Source organism: Pipistrellus kuhlii, unplaced genomic scaffold (assembly GCF_014108245.1).
Source record: "Pipistrellus kuhlii isolate mPipKuh1 unplaced genomic scaffold, mPipKuh1.p scaffold_m20_p_13, whole genome shotgun sequence".
In the NCBI taxonomy this organism is placed as follows: Eukaryota; Metazoa; Chordata; class Mammalia; order Chiroptera; family Vespertilionidae; genus Pipistrellus; species Pipistrellus kuhlii.
In genome coordinates this window covers 42,647,451-42,673,295 of record NW_023425438.1, presented here as the reverse complement: position 1 = coordinate 42,673,295, position 25,845 = coordinate 42,647,451, and the positions used below count along the sequence as shown (strand labels likewise).

Below are 25,845 nucleotides of genomic sequence, written 5' to 3'. Positions count from 1 at the left end.
CATTCAGAATAAAAAAAAAATAAGCAACATAAAACTGTACGGCTAAATAAATTTTCAATATCTAACCTATATTAAAACTACATTAAAGACCATTATTAAGCTCATATAACTGCATGTTTCAGAATTTATCTTTTTCTTAAAAGCCGAACATGGAGGTAAAAAGAGCAGATTAGAAAGATACTCAATTATTTTAGTGATTATGTTCTTTTCAATTGAGAGAGAACATTATAGGTGAAGTGTAAATGTGAATTAAAGTATGCTAATTTTTAACCAGTTGCTGCCTGAAAGCTGGAAGAAGTAGGTTGATTATCTTCCAATTGTTTCTAAACATTGTTTTATGTTTATCTTTACTGTTTAAGCTTCAGAACACTTTGTGCAGAGAAGAGTTTATTCAGAATTAAAACCAAAACTAAAAAATATCATGAAATCTAGTTATATTATTTATATTGATTTGTTTTCTAATGCTGAAATAAAAGAGATAGAAGACACCTTAGCAAGGGAGTCTGCATTTAAAAAAAATGTTTACATATTAACTTTTCTTTCACAATGTCTTTCTTGGCACTTGTCTTACCTTCAAAATTGGAATGGAAGGCAGCTATGCTCACACTATACCACCAAGTGATAGAAAGCATTGGACAAGTGAAGAGGTTGTAGAGAAAAAGGAACCCTCAATCACTACTGGTGGGAATGGAAACTGATACAGCCACTATGGAGAATAGTATGGAGGCTCCTCGAAAATTAAGGATAGCCCTAGCCAGTTTTGCTCAGTGGATAGAGCATTTGACCTGAGGACTGAAGGGTCCCAGGTTCAATTCTGGTTAAGGGGACACATCCAGATTGCAGGCTTGATCCCCAGTAGTGGGGCATATAGGAGACAGTCAATCATTGATTCTCTCTTATCATTAACCTTCCTCTCTCTCTCTCTCTCTCTCTCTCTCTCTCTCTCTCTCTCTCTCTCTCTCTCTCTCTCTTCCTTCCTCTCTGAAATAAATTAAAAAAATATTGTTTTAATAGTCTAGCAAGAGTTGTTTAGTGGTTGAGAGTCAACCTATGAACCAGGAAGTCACGGTTTGATTCCTGGTCAGGGCAGAAGCCTGAGTTGTGGGCTCAATCCCCAGTGTGGAGTGTACAGGAGGCAGCAGATCAATGATCCTCTCTCATTATTAATCTTTATTTCTCTCTCTCCCTTTCTCTCTGAAATCAATAAAAATATAACTTAAAAATTAATAACATAATTACCATATGACCCAGCACCCTCTTTTCAAGGTATCTACATGAAAATTGTGAAAACACAAAGATATATGCAAATTACAGTATTATTCATGGTGGGCAAGACATGGAAACAACAGAAGTGTCCTTGGATAGATGACTGGGTAAAGAGGATGTGGTACTTACATACAATGGAATACCACTCAACCATAAGACAAAAATGAAATACTGCTATTTGTGACAACATGATTTTGAGAATATTATGATATACAAAATAAGTCAGACAGAAAAAGGGGATCCAATTACACATGATGGAAGGAGATCTGACTTTGGGTAATGGGCACACAATGCAATATCCAAATGATGTATCATATAATTGTACACTTGAAACCTATATAATCTTATTAACCAATGTCACTCCCAAAATTCAATTTAAAAAATTATAATAGAAACTCCTTGTGGGCTATTTCTTGTTTGACTAGTCAAAATTCAACAGAGGCACTCAACAAAATGAAAAAGCAACCTATAGATGGAAGAAAATATTTGCAAACCATGTATCTAGATATACAAAATATACAAACAACTCATACAACTCAATAGCAAAGAAACAGATAATCCAGTTAAATAATAGGCATAGGATCTAAATAGACATTTTTCTGAAGACGTGCAAATAACCAAAAACTATATAAAAAGATGCTCACCCTTACTAATCATCAGAGAAATGCAAATCAAAACCACCATGAGACATCACCTCACAACTGTTAGGATGTTTATTAACCAAAACACAAGAGTTAATAAAAAATAAATAAATGACAATATAAATCAGCAATACACTTCTGGGTACTTATCCAAAGGAAATTTAATCATTATTTTGTAGAAATATGTGCACTCCCTCATGTTCATTGAATCATTATCCACAATAGCCACACCTGAAAACAACCTATTGTAAATGTCCATTTACAGATGAATGGATAAATAAAATGCAGTATGGAAATATATATATATTTAGAGGCCCAGTATATGTGTTCCTGCATAGGTGGAGTCTGGCCAGCCTAGCTAGGGGAAGGGGACATGGGTGGTTGGCCTGCCTGCCTGCTGGTTGAACTCTTGGTCGAGGGGATAATTGCATATTAGTCTTTTATTATATAGGATATACACATATACACTGAGTAGCCAGATTATTATGCGTTCAGAGATCATAATAATCTGGTTACTCAGTGTGTGTGTGTGTGTGTGTGTGTGTGTGTGTGTGTGAATAGTATTCAGCTTAAAAAAAAAGAAAATTGTCATTTGCAACATAGATAAACCTTGAGTGCATTGCACTTTGTAAAATAAATCAGACAGAAAGACAAATACTATACAATCTCATTTATGTGTACACTCTAAAAAAGCTGAACTCATAGATCAGCGAGTAGATTAGTGGTTGCCATAGGCTACCGGAGTGAGGAAAATGAGGAAATGCTGGTCAAAGGGTACAACTTCCAGTTATAAGACAATAATTTCTGGCATGTAATGTAGAGCATGGTAACTATAGTTAACAGCAGTGTATTGTGCATTAGAAAGCTTCTCAGAGCAGATCTTCAATGCACTCACAATAACACCACCAATAAAATAGTAACAATGTGAGATAAAGAATGAGCTAACTAACTTTATTTTATTAAACATTTTTAATATATATGAAGTCAAATCATCACATCAGGTACTTTATACTTACACAGTGTAATATATCAGTTATATCTCAATAAAGCTGAAAAAAATTAAGCCCAGCATAGTGCTGAGCATATTTATCCTTAATTCTCTTCCTGTTCCTTTTTAAAAATCGGGAAAAAAATATACACATTCAAGAGAGTTAAGAGAAAATTTCATGTAAAGATTTTGTTTTTTTCATGAGAAACAGAGGTAAGATAGACTAGCTCAGAGAAACACAGCTTAATCGTGAAACCATCCTGTTTCCCTTCTCTTGAGGAAAACAAACTAAATGCAGTACAGCTCACAGAAGATTATTGGACCAAGAAGAGCAATCACTTGTAATTTAGCACTTTGGGCATGGAAAGGAGACGTATTATAGTTAGGATAGTCACATTTATATTTTAAACATTGTGTTTTAAATTTATTAGGTGATATTTTAGATAACCACTACTGTTTCAAAGGAAACCCACAGAGAAATAGATCAATATTTTTGGTTATGACATTTAAGAAATTACCAAATCAGTAAGTTCGTGAAGTCTATTATTGGATGTAAATAAATTAGTTTCCTTTCTGCTTATACTAAACGATCATTCTAATGAATATAAATATTTAATATTTTTGAACTTTCATCCCTTAGATATTCCCATATGAATCTGCATCAGTGAACAATTATATATTATAAGAAGCAAGAAACTGCAGCCCATTCAATACAGTGCACATTTTAAGAGCTTTTACGGAGGCAATACTATTAAATGCTTTTATGCTTTAAAAAAGCAATCCTACTTGAGCTCAAATTACATTCCATCCGTGAAAGCACAAAGAGCAAAAAGAGAGCCTGAAACTAATAGTATACTTAATACCAATTATACTTTAAGTAAAAAAAAAAAGAAGAAAAAAAAGAGTACAAAGAGAAATGATATATATACCAAAAATACATTATTTCAACAAGATGCATCAACTTCAGTAGCAATAATTATTTTTAGAAATTCAAAATAGAAGGCCAGTTTGGCTTAGTAGCACCAACAAATCTGGTTGTTATGAGTATTTTTAAAAATATAACTTCAAATAAATCATACCCACAGTTTATTAAATCATTCTGATTATCCATTGAAATGATAAGAAATATGAACCCAAAAATAGAAAAATTATCTAAGATCTTCTTTAGAATATTTATTGTAGCTTCTTAGCTTATCTTCTAGTTTCATAATGGAAAAATCATGCCTTTAAGACTAATTGAATATTCACTTATTCAATTTGAAAACTGATTCATATTTTCTCAAATGATTTAATGCTGGCATTTGTCTAATTCTTAAAATTGTATGGATTGGATGGGACTGAAATCATTACCTGACAAACAAGAATTCTGACACAGAATGGCTGGTTTACAGCAGGTCACACAAGTAGCTTTTGGCAGAACTGAACTTCCACTGTCCCCCAGAAGCACATATGCAAAACCACAGGGAAAGCCCTCCTTGGCATCTGTGCCACAGCCTCCATTTGGTAGATGAAGCCTTTTTCAAGAGAAATTCAGCACGGAGTGGCAACCTATTTCCAAAAGCAAGCTCAGAAACACTACACAACATGGAGGTTTAGGGGAGAAATACATTTATGTTTTATGTACATATGTAATTGTTGCAAATTTATCATTTATCGACTGTTCCCCATCGTGGTAGCTAGTGCTACATGACCCAGTTACTTAATCTAGCACTGGTCTAGGTGCTGCTGTCAAGGCCTTTTGTAGATGTGGTTAAAATCGGTAATTGTTTTACTTTAAGGAAAGAAAATTACCATTAATAATGTGGGTGGGCTTAAACCAATTAAGTGCAAGGCCTTAAAAGCAAAAACTGAGAACTGCTAGAGAGAAATCCTGCTTCAAGGCAGCAGCACTGAATCCTATCTGAGTTCCCAGCAAACTATTATTAGCCTCAGAATCTCCTGAACAATTCCTTAAAATATATATATTTATCTCTATCTCTATCTCTATCTCTATCTCTATCTATCTCTATCTCTATCTCTATCTCTATATATCTCTATGCCTATATCTATTGATATCTAGATAATAGATGGTAGGTAGGTAGATAGATAAATAGATGATAGATATTCTATTGGTTCTTTTTCTCCAGAGGACCTTGACTGACATACCTTACCTAGCTTCTCTTTTACTCAACAGCAACAAAAGAATATAGTTGTTGTTTTTTTGTTTGTTTGGGTTTGTTTTTTGTTTTTTGGTTTTTTTTTTGTGGAAAGGTTGAATAGAGCTTTCTGAACAAGTGCTTTAAATTAGCATTTATATAATGATTACTATGTGTCAGTCACTGATTTAAGTGGACAGGTACCATTATTATTCCACTTTACAGCTGATGAAAGTGAGGCCTGTGGGAGATTAAGTAGCTTACCTAACATCACATAGTTAGTAAAGGGTGGGGTCAGATTTCAAATGTAGGTTGTCTTCTTTTATAATCTGTGTTCTTAATAGCTATGCCATAGTGCCTTAAAATGAAAGGATTTAGGATATATTTTGTAGTGATGTTAAAATTATATCAGGGGGAAAAAAGAAGTAATATGTAACCCTCATGCTACTCACCTAAGCAAGCAGGTTGTTGTTAATTCAAATTTTAAATGAGGAAAACAATGAGGGAGGTTTGAAAGGTTTAGAGTGAAGAATATATATTTATAGTTTATAGTTATCTACAACTAAGGTCCAGAAGTTTTAGCATCTTTGACATATAGTATTAGATGACTTATAGAGAAGAAATAAAGTCCAGGCCCAAGCCCTAGAATATTCAAATATTTAGAATTCTAAGATGTAGGAGCAGAAAGCAGAAGGAGAAAAAGGCAGTATTGCAGAAGCTAAGAGAGGTGAGAAAAGAGGGTGGCTGAGGGGTGATGGGTGGTTGTCATCTCCGTGTGAGCATACATGTAGAGAGAGACATGGCTGGAGGTGACCAACAACCGAACCCAATGACTCTGACCTGAGCAGGTTCCATGGGCGGTCAGCTGAAAGCCAGAATGGTTGGATGAAATAAGGACCACTTATATGTAGACATTTGTTTTTCAGCTCATGGAAAATAGACTTGTGAGAGAGCAAGTATAGCAAAATGTTAATGGTAGGTTTGGGAGGTGGTTTTGCAGATACAGGAATTCCCTATAAAACTGTTTCAAAGTTGCTGTGTGAACATTTCCATAATAAAATAATGGTGAAAGTGAATGAGAAATATGGATACCCAAATTCAGGACTATGGGCCCCCTGGCCCAGGCTGGGCACTGAAAGCAGGAAGGGAAGGAGATACAGACATCGAAGAGGAAGCAGGCAGCTTCCACTGCATTGGGAATATTTTCTTTATTAAGAGAGGGGTCTGCATACTGGTTTTCTCAATACTCTTTGTGTTGTTCTTGGTATATTGTCTGATATAATAAAAAGCTAATACTGTTTTTTCTGGCGTATAAGACAACTTTTTTTTTTTAATATTTTATTGATTTTGCACAGAGAGGAAGAGAGACAGAGAGCTAGAAACATCGATGAGAGAGAGAGTCATCGATCAGCTGCCTCCTGCACACCCCCCACCGGGGATATGCCCACAACCAAGGTACATGCCCTTGACCGGAACCCAGGACCCTTCAGTCCCCAAGCCGACGCTCTATCCATTGAGCCAAACCGGTCTCAGCTAAGACAACTTTTGAAACGAAAAAAAGTCAACCGAAAATCGGGGGCAAAAGACCAAAATTGCACAAAAATTACCTGCAGATCTTGACGGCAAAATAAGTCTTTTCTTTGAAGTGGGGGTAGTCTTATACAGCGAATATAGGCCTAAAACTATGTTTTAACTGTAAAATTAGGGGGCCGTCTTATACGCCGGAAAATACGGGTATGCAAATTGTCCCCTTAACCTGGAGTTTGTCCAGGGGGGCGAGGCCAGCTGGCCAACCTCCCATGTCCTCTCCCCCTTTGTGGCCAGACCCCACCTATGCACAAATTCGTGCATTGGGCCTCTAGCATTGCACAATAAAAAGAAAAGCGATTGTGGAGTAAGAAAATTGAATGTGTGTGAATTTTTCCTTGACAAATTCTGTTTTAAAGAAGCATAAAAAAGGGAGGCAGTTATTGGAGGAGGTATGCAATTAGGGCAGGCTTTCTGTTTGTTTTAACATATCAAGTTTGCATGTTGTTTGGACTGTTCCAATAGAAAGGGAGAAACTGGTATTTCCAGAGTGGGATGAACACTCAGGTGCAGTCCTCCAAAAGGCGACAGGGGGAAGGGCCAAGAGCTCTAGTGGAGGGTCTATTTTCCTTTTTTTTGAGGGGGGGGAGGGTAAAATATAATTTTATTGATTTCAGAGAGGATGGGAGAGGGAGAGATAAACATCAATGGTGAGAGAGAATCATTGATATGCTGCCTCCCACAGGCCCCCTACTGGGTCAAGCCCTCAATCTGGGCATATGTCCGGGCCGGAATCAAGCCAAGATATTCTGATTCATAGGTTGATGGTCAACCACTGAGCTATGCTGGCGGGGCCTCTTTTGTTGTTTTGGCCCATGAGAACACAAGAATAGATATACAGGCAGTGAGCCCAGGTTTAAAAAGAGGTCATTCATCCTCTACCTTTCCTTTCTGACCTTTTCTCCCTGTTTTCAGCATCCAATGGGTAAGACATCTGCTTAACTTTGAAATGATGGGGTGGCACCTCCACAATGTATTGGAAGATCTGACTTTTCCATTGCTTGTATGTCACTCCAGAGAGCCTGTCCTCTGAGACCTTATATAAACATGCGCTTAACAAGATTCAACTCGGTTTTAGAAGCTTTTGCCTTGGCCCATTTATTTGGTTCTCCAAAGAAGCCTGCTTCCCATCTAGAAGTCTCAATCTCAGTTTCCGGTGGGGCCCACTGCTAATGAATGAGGCCTGGGCTGCATCAGATTGCCCGCATGTATCATAATTAGGGATATATCCACAAATCAGCGTCATCTTGCACAATCTTATCCTGTTGTTATTCAAGATGTTTATATCAAATGCATTTTTGATTGAATTACAGACTTAGCTGCTTGAAAGGAAAGTCTTGCTAAAAAGGTTTCTTTATCTTTATGTGGGAATGTAGACTATTTCCTTTTATGCATGGTTGAGGTCAGATGTTTCATTTAAGGAATTGCCTTCAAAAGAAAGTGAATTTCAATGAAATGGAAATGGTATAGTGATCTCCCTGAAAGATTTTATATTGTGAAAACAATCGTCTTTTTTTTTTTTTTTTTTTTTTGTTTATATTTTCTTAATTTCAGAGAGGAACAGAGAGACAGAAACATCAAGAATGAGAGAATCATTGATTGGCTGCCTCCTCACACCCCACATTTGAGATCCAGCCTGCAACACTGGAATTGAACTGTGACCTCCTGGTTCATAGTTTGACGCTGAGCATGTTTAACAAGTTTTATAAAACTTTATATTTTTAATTGGTCTGTTAGACAGCATAAGAGCCCAATTTGTTGCCCAGTTGTATGTAACAAATACAACAGCAACAAGAATAACAATAAAGGCAATGACCACCAGGCTTTACAGCTGCAGCATGCTAGGCTTTACATGTCAAACACTTTACATACATCCTGTTGTTTCCTCTACACAGCAGTCCTGAAATCCTCTGCATGCTTACCCCACTTAGCTCATGCAAACACTGCCGCAGAGGGAATAGCTTGCTTGCTCAAGACACAGAGCCCATGCAGCATGACAATCACAGAGTTGGAATTGAAACCTGGGTCCACTGCAAAGCTGCTGCTCCCTCACCCCAGAGTGTTCCCTGCCTACCTTGCCCTCCTGAGGCGGGGAAGGAGGTAAGCGCAGCACAGCATACCTGGCCCAACTGTGTATATGCATTAGTCACTTTCCTGCTCCTCTCTGGTCTCGGACCTTCCTTTTCTTTCTTCTTCTCCTTGGATTTCTATTTTCTTTCTCACTGTGTTTTGTATACCCTTGAAAGCCTCTTTAAATCTTCTCTGTGAAAGGCAGGAATGGTTCCACTTAGGCTGACAATTCTGGACCTCCATAAAGAACTTCAAAAGAAACGGTCCTGAATTGGCAATTTTCTAAAACAGAGTTCTCATTTGATTCATACAGAAGCACGATCTATCACTCCTTGAAAGTCAGTTGAAGAATAAGAATATTTCAGCAACCGCAGTGTTTGTTCTGCCATCTTTACTAAACACATCTGCAGAAAGTTGTTGTTTTTTATAATTATGCTTGCCTCTATTAACGTGTTAATACTGGATCATTAATTGTGACAGGTGTACATTAGTAATGTCAGGTAATAATAGGCTACACTGAGAACTTTCTGTATTATCTTTGCAAATTTTCCATAAATCTAAAGTTATTCTAAAAGAAAAAGAAAAATGGAATGGGTTTAGGTAATTTTGTGTAGACATCAATAAGTACCTAGGATGGAGTTTACTGGATTATATGATAATTCAGTGTTTAGTTTTATTTAAAGAGGGCCAAACTGTCTTTCAATACAGATATATCACTTTATAACTGAATTAGAGGCCCGGTGCATGAAATTTGTACATGGAGGGGGTGGTTCCCTCAGCCCAGCCTTCACCCTCTCTAACTGGCGACCCTTGAGGGATGTCAGACTGTCTAAACTGGAAGTGGGACATCCCTCTCGCAACCTGGGACCACTGACTCCTAATTGCTCATCTGCCTGCCTGTCTGATCGCCCCTAACTGCCTCTGCCTGCCAGCCTGATCACCCATAACTGCCCTCCCTGGCTGGCTTGGTTGGCCCCAACTTCCCTCCCCTGCCAGCCTGATCTCATCCCCAATAGCCCTCCCCTACCAGCCTGATCTTGTGCTAAACTGCCCCCCGCCCCACTGAAGACCTAATCTCACCCCCAACTGCCCTCCTCTGCTAGCCAATTTGGTTCTGATTGGTCCGTTTCTATGCCGACATCAAAAGCTATGCCTCCTAGGTAGCCATTGGCTCCACATAGCACACAGATTTGATTCTGACTGGTTGGTATTATGCCAGTAAGTGTCAAAAGCTTCACCTCCTAGACAGCCATTGGTTCTTCACAGCACCCACATTTTTTACTGATTGGTGGGTTCCTATGCCTGTCAGCATCTCCGGGTCTATCTCTGGACCTGATTAGAGAGGCAGGGCTGAACAGCATCCCAAGGGGAGGTTGGGAGAAAAAGAAAGGCCCAGCTGCTGGTGAAGCTCAGAAAGAAAGAGGAAGAGAAAGAGAGAGGTAAGTAATTATTAACAGCTGCCACTGAGGCAGGGAATAAGATCTTACCTCTCTTTCTGTTTCTCTGCACACACACACACACACACACACACACACACACACACACACACACATCCCGGCAGTCCATGCTCAGTCACCAAGCTGCAGCCAGGAAGTCTGAAGGACTTTCAGGTTGGTCAGCCTTCGGTCATGATTGGTATTACAACCCTGGCCTTTTATATATTAGGATTATATATTAGGATGAATGAAAATTTCCATCATTCAACATCATTGCTAACATTTAGTATTGTCAATGTGGGAAATTTTATTGATTTTAGGAGTTATATAGTGAAGTTTCACTGTTTAATTTTCATTTCCCTAATGATAAATGTTGTTGAACTTTTTCTCATACCCTTATCTGTCATTTTTATATCATCTTTGGAAACAGGTCTGTCCAGGAATTTACCCATTTGTGAATTGTTTGTTCTTTTCATTATTGTTGATTTTTTAAGAGTTCTTTATATACAAGCAATTGTCACCAGAAATATTTTTGTCAAGCCTATAATTTGTTTTACTCTTTCATGAAGTAATTTTTTTTAATTTTAATATTAGACTCTACCTCAATTTATTCTTTCATATATCATGTCTTTGATCATCCCATTTTTTAAATACTCAACTGAAGATATATTGATTGATTTGAGAGAGGGAGGAGAGAGAAACATCAATGTGAAAGAAAAACACTGATTGGCTGCCCCCTGTACGTGCCCTGAAAAGGGATGGAACCCACAACCTAGGTGTGTGTCTTCACGGGCAATGGAACCCACAACCTCTTTCCTTTCCTTTGGTATACCAGACAACGCTCCAACCTACTGAGCCACCCAGCCAGGGAGGTCATCCCACTTTTAAGTCACACTTCTATAGCCTGAAATAATCACTCTGCTTAATGTTTTACTTATTTATTGCCTCTCTTAACTCAAACTATAGTTAGGGAATGTCTCTTTTTTTTATTATTCTACATTCCCAGCACCCAAAATAGTGCCTGTTCACAGTAAACATGCAATAAGTAGATATCAAATTACCCAATTAATGACATAAATATTTGTCGGGATCAATAATGTTTTATATAGAATATGGATAATAATTCTTCCAATGACTAACAGAATGATATTGAGAGAATATATGCAAAATGTCTTACAGATGAAGTGGCAACCAATTAATGGGAACTATTGTTATTCTTGCTTAAAGATTAAAGAAGAGGGGTCGGATGAAAGAATAATCTGCCATAATCTCCCAATATGTTGCAACAAGGGCTACACAAAGGGCTCCAAGTTGACATGGAGCAGTGACTTCTAACCTTCATGCCACAAGAATTTTTAAAACATATAATATATGAGTCTTTAGTCAGTAGCACTGACCTCTTGTCCCAAATAAAAAGTGACAACAGCTAACACAACAATAGCCATCCAGTGTGAACTGATCAAAACGATACCTATTTCTTCTTGTCAGATCAGCAAAAAATGCAATAGATTTTTTGGTGTGCTATAGAATTTTAGTGATTAGGTTATGTGTGCCACAAGATGAAAAAGGTTGAAAATCGCTGATGTACAGAAAATCGCTCAACTAGTTCAAACTTTGGCATACAAATATATTTTATTTAGTCAAACATATAACAGTTAAAAGGACTGCAGATGTTAAAATCATCTTCAATAAAAAAAAAGACAAGCTAAAGATGATAAATCTAAAGATATAAATTAACTCAGACTATCAATGATTCTCAATCTTGGGAGGCATAAGATGTATTTGGGCTACTTTCTAGAAATAAAGATCCCAGCGTTACCGTGCCATACTGAATCTAGGTTCAGGCCACAGGCAGGAATCTGAATTTTTATAGACGTCTCCCATCCTCACCCAGGTGTTTCTGAACCAGGCGGTTGGCAAACTCCTCTGAGAAATGCTTAGAAAAAAGCCTCTTTAAGGAAGGGCAGGAAGAACACGGGAGGGACAGTGAGCAGCAGCGTGTGAACACAGCAAGGCCTCACCAGGTCCATGGCTCAGCTGTACTCTGAGACCCTCTCCAGTCTAACTTTAAGGTCTGTCCTTGCTTGAACTAATAAATATGCATTTCATTATATTACTTAAAATATTATTTTAAAAACTAATGGATCTACACTCAGTGAAGTCCAGGCTCAAAGAAGCAAGACCCATAGAAAAATATGAGTTCTCTTTCTCTCTGTAACCAGGATTGCCTCCCTAGTGCTCTTTTTCTTCCCTAGAATGTTCTCCTTCCCTGACTGTGAACAATGGAGACCTGCTCACCAAATTGGAGTGAAACCTCACCCCATGATGAATAGAACTCCACCTCAAAACACAGTTAACATATCTGTACCAGGGCAGTCAGTCTGCAGCACACTACATAAAAGGAGGTCCCATATCTCTAGGAGATGCAAGCATTCAGGATGGGAAGAGTGGAGGCATAAAGTGGGGGATACTTGAGAAAAAGGACTAGCAGAGGAGCAGAGGAATCCTTTCAGCATCCTCACCGCTCCTCCTCAGAGAGGTTGACCCCTGTGGAAAGTGCTGTAGGAGAGAGGGCACTCCCCTCCGTGTCCTCCCACTGTGGAGCTCTGATACGGATGCTGGACTGTGACAGCAGAAGCTTCTTGGACAGGCCATGGCCTCTGATCAGGTCTCAGCTGGGGAGTTCACACAACTGACTTTGACTGGAGTTCCTGTTGGACCAGCTCATTCCATCAACACCACTAAGTGGGCAGGGAGAGAGGAGGCCACCAGGTCACCAGGAGGCATAGGTTTAATCTCTTATCAGAGATGTGAGAACACTGTTCTCTCTCCCTCTATTTATACTCAGTCCTGTTCTGTCTATCTTGGCCCACTGGTCCTCAGTCACTCAATAAATAGTGATTGGGTAAAAATATAACAATAATAGAACTAGTTGATATCATTTTTTCACGCCACACTTGAGATTGTATCAAAATAAAGTCTAAATGAGCAGTGAAGGTTTGACCATATCTTTGATTGAGGAAATGGTTCCACCAAGAAGCTACCTCGTTTATCTGTACTTCCTTGTCACTTTGCTCCGTGAGATTCCTCTGAAAGTAGGGTTAGGCCCATGTACCTCTCTGTCTACATCCTGTACTGGCACATCTCATCTTGATAGCTGGGCCATGACTTAACTGTTTTGATGAAACACTATTACAACTAAACAATTAAACACTATGTACCAGATGGAGAGTGGGCAATCAGAGAAGGTTGGTGACTGAAGATAGGAAACCCTGGCAACTGTTCTATGGCTCCAGAAATAGGACGTGGGACCATAAGAATGAGATGGCATCAAATCAAATGCTGTTACTACATCCTGTTACATCCTTAAATGAGTCTGCTAATTGGATACACATGAAGAACAGTGCCTGTCTTTCAAAGGACAGCTTTTGGATCTGCTCTCAAACTAAGAAGAATCATAAAGACAGTGTGTGAGCATCCCATTGCTGGCAAACACTGTTACACACCAAATAAACCAATTAGATAAAAAAAAAAAAAATTCTTGGACAATAAAGCCTGTTATAAATTGCCTTTTTTTTTTTAACTGTACTAAAGGAAAGCATAACAGTCAGTAGTATACAATAAATAAAATTCTTTAGAAATATATACCAGACACATACAGATGCAAATACCAGACAAGAAAACATTAAAAAAAAATTTGCAATAGTGGACAAAAATCAGATATTCCTTGATCCATTAAAATGACCTCCTTGCAGAAACCAGTTTGGCTCAGTGGATAGACCGTTGGTCTGCGGACTCAAGGGTCCCAGGTTTGATTCTGGTCAAGGGCATGTACATTGGTTGTGGCCACATCCCTGCTGAGGGGTGTGCAGGAGGCAACTGGTCAATGCCTCTCTCATCAATGTTTCTAGCTCTCTGTCCTTCTCCCTTCCTCTCTGTGAAAAATCAATAAAATATATTAAAATAAATAAATAAATAAATAAATAAATAAATAAATAAATAAAATGACCTCCTCTTTTGTTCAAAATATTTGAAAAAAAATTCCATTCAATTTGCTGCAGTTATCTTGTTTTCTATAAACCCACCACTGGGTAATCTTTTGTCTCTACCAGTTTTCTAGATAAAGAAATGTCCCATCTGCCTACATCACCTCATGCCACCCACTTGAGCTTTCTCACGCTGTATCTATGGTACAATTGCTCTCTGAATTGGCCCCCTACCTTGATCTATGCTCTGATTTAAGTTGGATAAGATAAGTAAACAAGCAAGCAAGCAAGCAATCATATGCTTTGCTTGTCCTTAATGTGTCTCTTATTACTCTCCTATTTCTCTCCTTCCATCTGTGACAAATCTTATGAGTCATGTATTGAGTGCTGCTCACTATGCCAGCCATTGAACCAGGCTTCAGTGATACACAAAATAATTATAACACGCAGTTGCTCATTTGAACCCCACTGTCTGCAGGGGCAAAAAGATACCTGCAGTATATAATGTAGTGATGACCAATGAAGGGTACACTTCCTTTTATTGTGTACATCCTGTCTGCCACTATCTACTCTGTTTTTTCAGCATCTACCTTCTTTCTATGTAGCAATTGTCATTGCATTTTCCTGAAAGTGTACTTTTTAAATATAATTAATGACACCTATCTAGCAAAATCCAAGGTGTTTTCTCATTATTCATCCTCCACACTCTCAGAAGAATTTGACATAATTACAACACACTCTAGAGTCTAGATTGATCACTGCTCCTTTACACATATTCCCTTGAATTTCAGCACTCAGTATGCTTGGCTCTCTGGTCACATTTCAGGCTCTGTATTCTCTATCTAATTAATTTCTATTCTACCTTCTCATCTTTTTTGGCCTTTCCCCAAAAAATTAAAGCCACATCCCTCTATTCTTCTCTCTCTCTTTATTGGCAAGTACTCACAGAAAGCTCTGTCTCTGAAAGCTTCATTTATCAACTACAGAGATTCCAAATTTCTGTTTCCCCAAAGTTCTATCCCCTAGCTTTACCCATCTGCAAGGCAGTTCCCCTCTATTCATCAATGTTTAAAATCAAACTGGTCCTCTCTTCCCACCCCTGTCACCTCTTGAAATACCCCAATTAACTTGTCCAGTGCCAAAAACACACAATCAATTTTGACTAGTCTCTTCCCTTCAACAAACAGCACATCTTTTATTCCTTTCTGCAATGCCTGCAATATCTAGTGTCTTATTTCTATTCCCATTGCCACTAACCTAATCTTAGATCTTTGAAGTATTTTGTTCTGATTTGTTTTTTGTTTGTTTATTTGTGTGTGTTTTTGTTTGTTTGTTTTGTTTTGTTTTGTGTTTTTTTTTTCCCCTCTGCAATATTAAAATAACACCCAACCAATGTCTGAATCCAGCCTTCTCTGACTTGGTCAACTTTCAATGAAGTTGCCAAATTAATCTTTCCAAAATATTACTTTAACGGATGAAAACCAACCAACTAACTAATTTCCTTCCTTCTTTCCTTCCTTCCTTCCTTCCTTCCTTCCTTCCTTCCTTCCTTCCTTCCTTCCTTCCTTCCTTCCTTCCTTTTCTTCATTCCTTCCTTCCTCCCTCATTCTCTCCCTCCTTCAATCCCTCCGTTACCTCCTCCTCCTCCTCCTCTTCTTCCTCCTTTTTCTCCTCCTCCTTCTCCTCGTACTCCTCTTCTTCCTTCTTGTTCCTGAACTTTTTCCAATCTGGTCCATTAGATCATCTTACCATATTTATAACCATATTTGAATATGAAACTTCTCTCTAAATCAAGGCTTCTCTAGTCATTCCCTAATTATCAATGTCATTCTTATCTCTTTGGTTTAAAAATTAGGTTGCTTAAACCTAAAATGCATACCCCATTATCCTTCACAAACTTTTAATCAGTGCTCAAGCTTAAGCATTACTTCCTTTGTGCTAATCCCAGCTGTATGTCTTTCTTCTCCAAGAACTTGAATTTTAAACTTCCCTACAGACTTGGCTCCCTAGGATATAGATAACACATGTTCTCTGAGTACCTAGAAAGTATTAGGCATCATAAGACAACACCTAGCATTACAGAATATCATTTTGATACAGAATATCATGTTGTTTCTCCTACATAAGTATCTACATAATATACATAGATACTTGTTTGTTTCTAAGTAGCCTGCAAACACACAAACTTTGTAAAATGACTACCTGCTATCAGTTGTCCAATGTGAAATACTAGTTGACTAACATGGATTGTAGTCATCCAAGTGAGGCTGATGGGCATGGAGTAGATTAGTCCATTTCTTCTTAAATTTCCTGCGAAATAGAGTCATCTAGAGGTCTTTTAAAACCTTGATGGCTGGATCCCACTCCAGCGTTTCTGACCTAAACGATAAAGGTTGAGGCCTGGACATGAAGCAGTTTAAATACTTCCCAGGTGAATCTAATATGCACTGAAGTCTGAGAACCTCTAGTTTAGTCCATAATTGTGCATTTTGAACCTAGAAACATCTTGCTGGTAAACATTAAAAGGGTTTTAACATTCCCTATCACAAGCTTTCCTTGGCCCAGCATTTTGACATTAAGACCTGGCTGGGATAATTCCCTTTGGATTCCTATTTAGGAGCTTTCCTATGTATGGTTCACTGACTGCATAACTATCCAATCATACTAATAGGTTTCTAGAATCACTTATAACTACTATCAACTATGAGCCACACTGAGCTATGCAATCCCCTTCTGGGAGACTAGTGGATGTTGATTCAGATCTCCATCATCTTGACTGGGAGGGCAGAAACTACTCATTAATATGGAGGAGTGCTATTGCCATATGGAGTACAGGTTGATTACTGAATAAAAAATTTTTTTCCATTGATTTTTAGAAGGAATGGCAGGGAGGGGAGATAGATAAACGAGAGAGAGAGAGAGAGAGAGAGAGAGAGAGAGAGAGAGAGAGAGAGAGAGAGAGAGAGAGGGAGAGAGAGATGAAGAGACAAATAGATTGGTTGTCTCTTGCACATGCTCTGGCATATGTTCCACCAGGGGCCAGGGAATGTACCTGCAATCCAGGTACATGCCCTTGTCTGGAACCTAACCTGTGACCTTCTGGTGAGCAGTCTGAAGCTCTAATCACTGAGCCATGCCAACAAAGGTGAACATCCACTCTCTTGAATGTGGGATGGTTTCACTGTGTACAAATGTGTCAAACTTATCAAAGTATACACTTCAAATGTGTGCAATTTATTATGTCAGTACACACACACTCTAACACCCCCCCCCAAAAAAAAGAAAAAAGAAAGGGAAAACATTATGCAGGCACAGATTCATTAAAACAAACAGATGTGTCCAACTGTAATTCAGAAGGAATACCCGTTTTGAACAACACTTGAAAACTTGTAATGTTACACATTGCTGAAACAATATGCACAAATATACTCCATCCTCACTGGGCAAAACTTGCAAATTTTAAGATTTAAAATTAAAGTAATATTTACATTAGTGTAATATAAATGAAATTAACTTTTAGGGGGAATTAGGTAGCCGCATGCAGAGAAGGTCATTGCTGGTGTGGGAAGGAGGGCTAGTAAGTATTTTGAGGAACAAAATATCCAGCTCTGAATTTTAAAATTGGTAGGTTTATAAGGAGAAAGGAAAAATAACTTCCATTCACCTATACCTTCACTCATTCAACAAATATTTATTGAAGTTTTATGATTATTAGGCATTGCAAACAGTTGACCAGTAAAAGACACATGGTATGGTCTCTATCTTTATTAATCTACACTTTGGCAAATAAGAAAGTTATAAGTCAAGTTAGCCAACAATTATTAAACTATCCTGTGGAAATTGACCATGGAAAGAGCCATGCCAGAAAAGCTTCCCTGGGAAGGTGTACTTTGAGCTGGGATATGCAGAATGAGTCATCTTCAACTCTGTGAAAGGAAACAGCATGTATAAAGGCAGCTGAAATGTAGTCCTTTGATTATCTAAAACAGGAATTGATCCATTTAAGAAATAGTTAGTAGTTGAAACCTATGAGACTTTCTAACAGATTGCATTTGGAAAGAGAGAGAAATGACAAGTATAACACAAAGATTTTTGCAATGTGCCACTGGATACATGTGTGTGGTATTCACAAGGTAAACAATGCAGGAGGGAGGCCAGGCTAGGGAGACAATTTCTGTTGATTTCATGGTGCCTTAGAATTGTCAACTAAAGATGCCAAGTAGATAAATGCTTTGAGAAAGTAGCCTAGGGACCAGTGGTTGCTGGAGATAGGGGGAGAGGACAAGGGAGAGTTTTGCTTAATAGGGTTAGAGTTTCAGTGCTGCAAAATGAAAGCATTCTGGGGATTAGTTACTCAACAATGAGACTATAATTTATACTACTGAAGTGTACACTTAAAAACAGGTAAGCCATACAGTTTATTTTGTGTATCTTATAACACCTAAAAACATTTTCAAATATATATTTTATTGATTTTTTTTTACAGAGAGGAAGAGAGAGGGATAGAGAGTTAGAAACATCGATGAGAGAGTCATCGATCAGCTGCCTCCTGCACATGCCCTACTGGGCATGTGCCCACAACCAAGATACATGCCCTTGACCAGAATCGAACCCGGGACCTTTCAGTCCACAGGTTGATGCTCCATCCCCTGAGCCAAACTGGTTTTGGCCTAAAAACTTTTTTAACATGGTGAATAGATAATAATTTAGCTAACTACTTAGCTACTATATAATTGATGAATCCATCAATAACCAACTAGCTACTTTTTGAGGAAAGCTGTGACCTGAAATAGCAACTTTAGAATAATACAAACAACAATAATATATTATAGGACTTTATTCCTTTCCTCACTTCATCCTTATAATCCTGGCATTTGTTGACTCTATCAGCATGAGGTCTGCTCATCCTTTTTTTCCTTAAAGACTGAGCTGAGCCCAGAGGCTTGGCTCAATTGAGAGATGAACCAGGAGGTCAAGGTTCAATGCCTGGTCTGGATACATGCCCTAATGGGGCTTGGTCCCTGGTGTGAGAAGTGCAAGAGGCAGCTGGTCAGTGATTCTCTCTCATCATTGAGGTGTCTATATCTCTCTCTCCCTTTCTCCCTCTTCCTCTCTGAAATCAATAAAATATTTTTTTAAAAGCAGACTGAGCTAACACAGAGTTTATTTTCATCTTTTGAGAGAAAACAACCAAAGACTTTAAAGCCAAGGCAGCTTTGGAGTGCGCCTGTGCTGTTCTGTCATGGCAAAAAAACACCTCTATTTGTCTATGGACCTAACTCTACCAAATATTTAAAAAGACAGTGCAGATAGAGAGGGGATAGATAAGATGACTCTTTTGAGCAAATATGCATTGATTCTAGAGAGAACACTCCCTGGTTTACACATTCATGCACACCCTCCTTGTACAGGATTAGTCTGCCTACCTTGCTTGCGCACATCTTCCACAGCAGCGATCAATTCTTCTTTGAGGTCCTGACTCTCCTTAGCGATCTGCTCCCCCTTTTCCAGGAAGTTCTGAGTGGCTTGCTCTACAGATGCAGCCAGGACATGGGCTTTCTTTGACCTCCCTTTCTTCTTCCCTGATGGGCCTTTGTTGCTGGTGTTAACAAGGGTTGTCACCTTAAATACAAAAGGAAAGCTGTAAGAGAACTCTGCAAAACCATTAGAAATAGCACTGCCTCATCACTTTAAAACATCCTCTGCTGATTAGAGTGAGAATGCATATCCCATAGATTCAACTGAAGGACAATGTGGAATTATAGGGATTAACACATAAATAAACAGTCCTTTATTTCAAGCAGAAAAATGAAACTATGTGAGTTAAATAGGAAGAGTCTTGCCAGTAGCTCAGAATTCTCAAAGTTTCCAGTCCCCTGGAGGTTGTGCTTTCACAGATTGACAAATATCGTGTTTCTTCAGGGAGGAAAGAAAATAAAACAAAACATGGAACTGCCTCTGATCACTGACTTGGGAGAACCAATACCAAGGCATGGGCTGAAAGACAGGGCAGAGGTGAATAATAAAGACTGGGCCATCAACACCAGTGCTTATGTGTCACCTACCAAGGACTTCTGAAGATTATCTCTTTTACTTTTTTATTGTTTACAGTATTAAAGATGTCCCCAGATTCTTCTTTGCCCCTTCCACCCACCCTCCCCCACCCTCAAGCCTTCACCACACTGTTGTTTTTGTGTCCATGGGCTATGCATAATATGATATATGTTCTTTGGCTAATCTCTTCCAGTTCCTCCCCTCTCCCTCCCCTCTGAGATCTGTCTGAAGATTATTTCTATTTCTGATCTTATCTTTTAAAGACAAAATGGTAAATTTAATCTGAGGGAATTGAATGATTCCATCTCAAAAGTTGGTTAACAAGCTAAAATTGTCAGAATTGAAATCAGATTTGCATTATCACTCCTCTTCTAAGTGTCATAATTTGGAAACATATCTCAACTGCCAAATTTCTTCCAGTACTATATGTAGAGCTATTTAATTTGCTAACTGTTGTGGGGTCAAACCCTGGGGTCAAAATAAGACCACCGGAGGCTGCTAATAGATTTAAAAAGCAGGCGAGGATTTACTGAACTGGCCAGGACGGCCGCGAGAGCACCACACACAAGTGGAGTCCACCTCACGACCACTCCGTCCCAGGTGGAGGCAGTCCTTTAAAGGTCTAAACCACAAAAATGTTCCTTTGTTCTAAATTCCAAATTCTAAAGGCTGGAAACAGCCCAGAGGGTATTCCCAGCCACATCCTGCTGGACGTTGGAATGTGGCCCTATCTTGCAAATGCAATTTTTATAGGAGCAGAATCAAGCAGAGTTATTAATCTCTAAAGGTTATCTACAGTTTCTACTCCTGGAGCTACTGAGTCCTGTAGTTCTGGTCCACAGGCACAGGAAAATTGCCATAGCATCCAGGTCTCAATCTGGAAGCTGAGTCAAGTGCCCTATTGTTTAAGCAAGTAAGCAAGTGCCAAAGCCAGAATAGCAGGGTTAAAATTCAAACAGAAGTTTTTACCCAAGTATGATTGCTACTATACTTCACTAACAAAGCTTTTAATATCTTTTAAACAACTTATCTCCTGTAGAATTACAAACCTTTATTCTCTCCCACTCATAAGTTTGCAAGGAAAGTGAATGCAATGGTTCCTCATTGTATTCAGCAATAGTTGCTAGTCATCATTCCTCCTGCATTTATTTATCAACTTTATAAGCATGTGGACACTGTAGTTTATTTTCCTTGACATTTGTCCTGCTCATCAGACAGATTTTATTGGAGGTTATCAAGAAAGCTAGTGCATAGAAAAGTTCTAAATGGTGTAGTTTCTGCGGTTACTCCAAATCCAAGAGCAAGCCAAGAGATTAGTCAAAGTCACAATTAATGTCTAATTTATGGGGCATGAGATCACACCAGAGGAAGAAACATAGTGAATAAATGTGCACTAAGATGATAAATACAGGTAGAACCAATCATTAAGAAGTGGTTGATACAGAGTCTGGAGTCTTCACAGTCAGCTTTCTTTTGATTGCTAATTAGATGCAGTGAATTGAAGGACTTTATAAGGACATTTAAGTACAAATACACACACACACACAAAGAACTGTATGGTCACTGAGAATAAGAGTGTCAGATAATGGTAGTGAGCTGTAAAATTTATATGCAGTCAGGGAGTTCCATTTATAGACTTTTCAATCCTGCCCATAAAGAGGCAACCATCGGAAGAAAGGCAGCCTGTAGAAAAGTGACTATTCTGGGGTGCAAGACTATTCTCAGCAGTGAGGGTTTACTCTAACACAGGTACCCAGCAAAAGAGACAATGAGTAGAATCATGAATATCAACATGTTGAAATGGACATGACATTTTCCAAGCCAATAAGGAGACCAGTCCTACTTGAGAAGAAGGCTGTATATGAAAGCTATGGGAAGTAAGGTTAGAAAGATGTGGTGGGACAAAACTTTTAAATTCTCTGGAAAAAAAAAAAAAAACACACAAGACCATAGTGTATATATAGGATTTGGTACTATCCAAGCTAAGGAGACTAGATTTTATTAGTCATTGCCAATTTTTTTTTTTTTTAAGAGAAGCATATGTTGAAGTCCATTTTCTCCTTCGATTCATTTCTCATGAATTTGGTTTCACCCCCACATCTCCTGTAGCAGAGTCTTCTTAAAGTTCTATCTCACTAAGGAACTTAATAAGCTGCCAATATCAAATTAGTTTTATCTTATCCTACCAATCTGCCACATTGAATGCCATTGGTTCAATTAGCCTTCATTCTAGAAATATTTCTTAGCTAATTCTCTTAGAATAAACTGTTCCTTCTCCAAACTCTTGTATTTACTAAAGGACATTATCTACCATCAAACTTACTTTTCTCTGTACCTATCTGTATCTTGCTCCCTCCTATGCCAGGAAAGGCATTCTGATACCACTACCCCTTTAACTACTCTTGTGATCACATCCTCCACACCAGTGTTTCATTGTCCATGCCAATTTACCTTTTAATCTTGAAAAACTCCCTCTCTGTAGGCTCCTCAACCTCAGCTTAGAAGGACACTTGACTTCTTGCTAGCTCCACCTCAAATAGTTCCTCAATGTGTCTGCCTCCCATTAAAAAAAATAAATAAAAGAGAGAGGGAGAGAGAGAGAGAGAGAGAGAGAGAGAGAGAGAGAGAGAGAGAGAGAGAGAGAGAGAGAGAGAAGTCATAGAGCTCAGAGATAAGAGTGTAAGTAGTCAAAGGACCTAGGACCAGGGGATCATAGATGGTTCCTATGAACTCTGGCCAATGAAAGGCCTCAGCAATAGCCAGAGGATAAGCACCTTGTTTTCCTATGTGGATGGTGTGATCTGAATATAAACCTGTGAGTCACAGGCTGGTATATACTGCTCATAAGTTAATGTCATTTCAGCACAACAGTAGTAAGACAGTGCCCGATAGAATTTCATTTTTTTTCTTTTCCTTGCAATGTGTGTTATCATAAGAAAACTTATCTGACCTTGACTTTTCTACTTGATCAGTGCTCTGCTTCCAGGACATCAATAGACATAAAACACTGTATTCTTCCAAAACAATTAACAGTAGTGATAGCAACTGGGAACTTTGTCTTGGCAGCTCTGTCACATCTGCCCAGAGCCAGCTGTGGTATATCATTTGTCTAAAACTCACCCATAGAGCAGTCAATTGAAAGTGAGATCTGGAAACATCATTGTCACCTGGGACTTGCTAGAAATATAGACTCTCAGGCCCCACTCTAGACCTACTAAAAAAGAATCTACATTTTAAACAAGATTCCTAGATAATTTGTATGCACATTAAAATCTGAAAAGCTCTGAATTCTAGGACAATGATCATGAGATTTTACCATGCCTAGTTTCCACAACTTACAGTACTTCTGTTCAGGTAGATCTGGAGTAGGCCACTTTGTACGCATCACATAAAATCATATAATATATGATTTTGTGGAATCACACATAAATTCTGGTGGAACAAAACTTCAACTGAACTGCTGTTTAATATAATAGACTATACTTTCAGAAACAGCAGTTCAGTTAAAGCAAAAGAAAGAGACAGAGGAATTACATCTAACCAATACATTCTTCTTATTATTTTAGTTGCCATGACCTATCATGAGTCCTCAAAAAAAACTTGTTGGTGAATTGATCAACTGACTCTTGATTGGAAGGCCATCTCCACTATTAAGAAATCACAGGAATTTAGAAAAATGAAAGCGTACAGATGAGAATGCTGCAAACCATGCAATTACTTGATTTCCAGAAAATCAATCAAAGAAATCCAAGAACTGAAAACAAAAATAAACTGGGCATCATTTTGCTCAATACATGCACTTTACAGATGAGAGTAATGTCTGTGAATTCTATTGTTGAAATCGTTCTGAAGCATTTCATTTGTCAAAATTACTCAACTAACATTAGATAGGGCTTTGATTACTGTGTAGCCTAAAAAAAATCAAGAGCTTAGTGAGGTGAATATTAAAAAAAAATTAAAAACAAGTTATTCATTCTAGGAGCAATTGAAGAATCTAAAAGAGATCTGAATTTCACCTGGTTAACTATTGCTATAAAGAAAGCATACACAGTGTGCTGCATTTATGTTATTATTTTTTGTAGACACACTTTAACTCTTTTTAAAAAAAAATATTTTATTGATTTTTTACAGAGAGGAAGGGAGAGAGATAGAGAGTTAGAAACATCGATGAGAGAGAGTCATCGACCAGCTGCCTCTTGCATACCCCTCACTGGGGATATGCCTGCCTCCAAGGTACATGCCCTTGACCAGAATCGAACCCGGGACCCTTCAGTCCACAGGCCGACGCTCTATCCATTGAGCCAAACCAGTTTCGGCAGACACACTTTAACTCTTTAACTCTTAAATAAGACTACAAGGCAAGACTTCACAATCAGTTGCTTTGGTATACATTTCCCAAATACATTATCTTAAGGAATATAATACTGGAAAGGATAAGTCAGAAAATAACCCCAAAATATATATTCAATGATTAGGTGTTGAAGTATGTTTATGGTAAAGATAAGTAGCTAGTTATACATATATTATAATGTTTTTCCAGGATAAACTTTCTGTGGATGTGATTTATAGAGCAGATCAGTAGGGCAGTGGATCATCCGCTCATCCTGTAAATGAGAAGTCATTCAAACTTATTTCCTAGGAAGTACCTCAATACTGTCTGTGAGCCAAGATGAAAGAGGGCATCCCTGTCTTTAGGCACATGTTCTTCGGAAGAAACTCAATTTCCCTTAGAGGATGTTAAACTAACACGTTCTCCACTCTCTATGAAGGCGTGCTGTTTCATATGCCAGTAGCAGCACAGAGGAGTCCCACTTCTCAACCTCCAAAGGATACAGTATAGATTCACCACCATCCAAACACTAGTCTGAGAGAAACAGCATTTAGCTTGCTTGAAGGGTGTTCAGTTCACTTCTCTCCTCACTTATTATAAAATATCAGCCACACTAAATTAAAGCATTTTAGCAAAGAGAAATGCTATTACACCTGGTGGAAGCATTTTGGGTATTATTTCCCCACCCAGAGTATCTTGAGTTTATTTTTTTAACTTTATTTTCATTGTTGGCACTATTGCAGATGTTCCTATTCCCCCCTTTTCCCACCTCCACCAGGCCCCCCTTCCCTCTGGCCATCACCACATTGTTGTCTGTTTCTGGGTTATGTACATGTGCTTTGGTTAATCCCTTCACCTTCTTTTATCCAGTCCAGCCTCCCCCCTCCCTTACATTCTAACAAGTACCTCAATGGAGGGATATTATCACTCAGAGTTTTAGGAAGCTCACTGTGTACATTCTAAGGTTATTGGTAAGATGTCATGTTTCACATAATATAGAGAATTTATGTGTATTTTCATAAATCACACATAAGACTATTGAGGATTCTCCTTAGAAACTGATTTTATTTTATGGACATTGAATTGAGTAATAAATTAATGTTTCCTTTTTACACTGACTTCAAAAAGTTAAACCCAAATGTGTGGTCCCTGCTCTAAGACATATGGTTCAGTAATAATTATTACTGCATTAGTCCCAGCCTTTACTCCTTTTCAGTACTTACATTTATTTTGCTTGTTTAAAAATCAATTTCCTTTAAGGTCTGTTAACCTTACAATATTTTATAAATCTTTGAAAGTCTTCTTGAATATTTGCTGAAAGACACAGAGACACAGGGATGTGTTGTATTCTG

The 25,845-nt window shown here is 38.3% G+C and overlaps 1 protein-coding gene across 5 annotated transcripts in view; it reads right to left on the bottom strand.

Moving 5' to 3' along the window:
* Positions 1 to 25,845, bottom strand: part of CTNNA2 (catenin alpha 2) — a 1,074,738-nt gene that overhangs the window by 847,300 nt on the left and 201,593 nt on the right. For all 5 annotated transcript variants that reach the window (XM_045580946.1, XM_036435853.2, XM_045580945.1 and 2 more), the window contains one exon: positions 19,536 to 19,731. In XM_045580946.1, the coding sequence (XP_045436902.1) occupies positions 19,536 to 19,731 (196 nt within the window). The remainder of the gene's footprint in view (positions 1 to 19,535; positions 19,732 to 25,845) is intronic.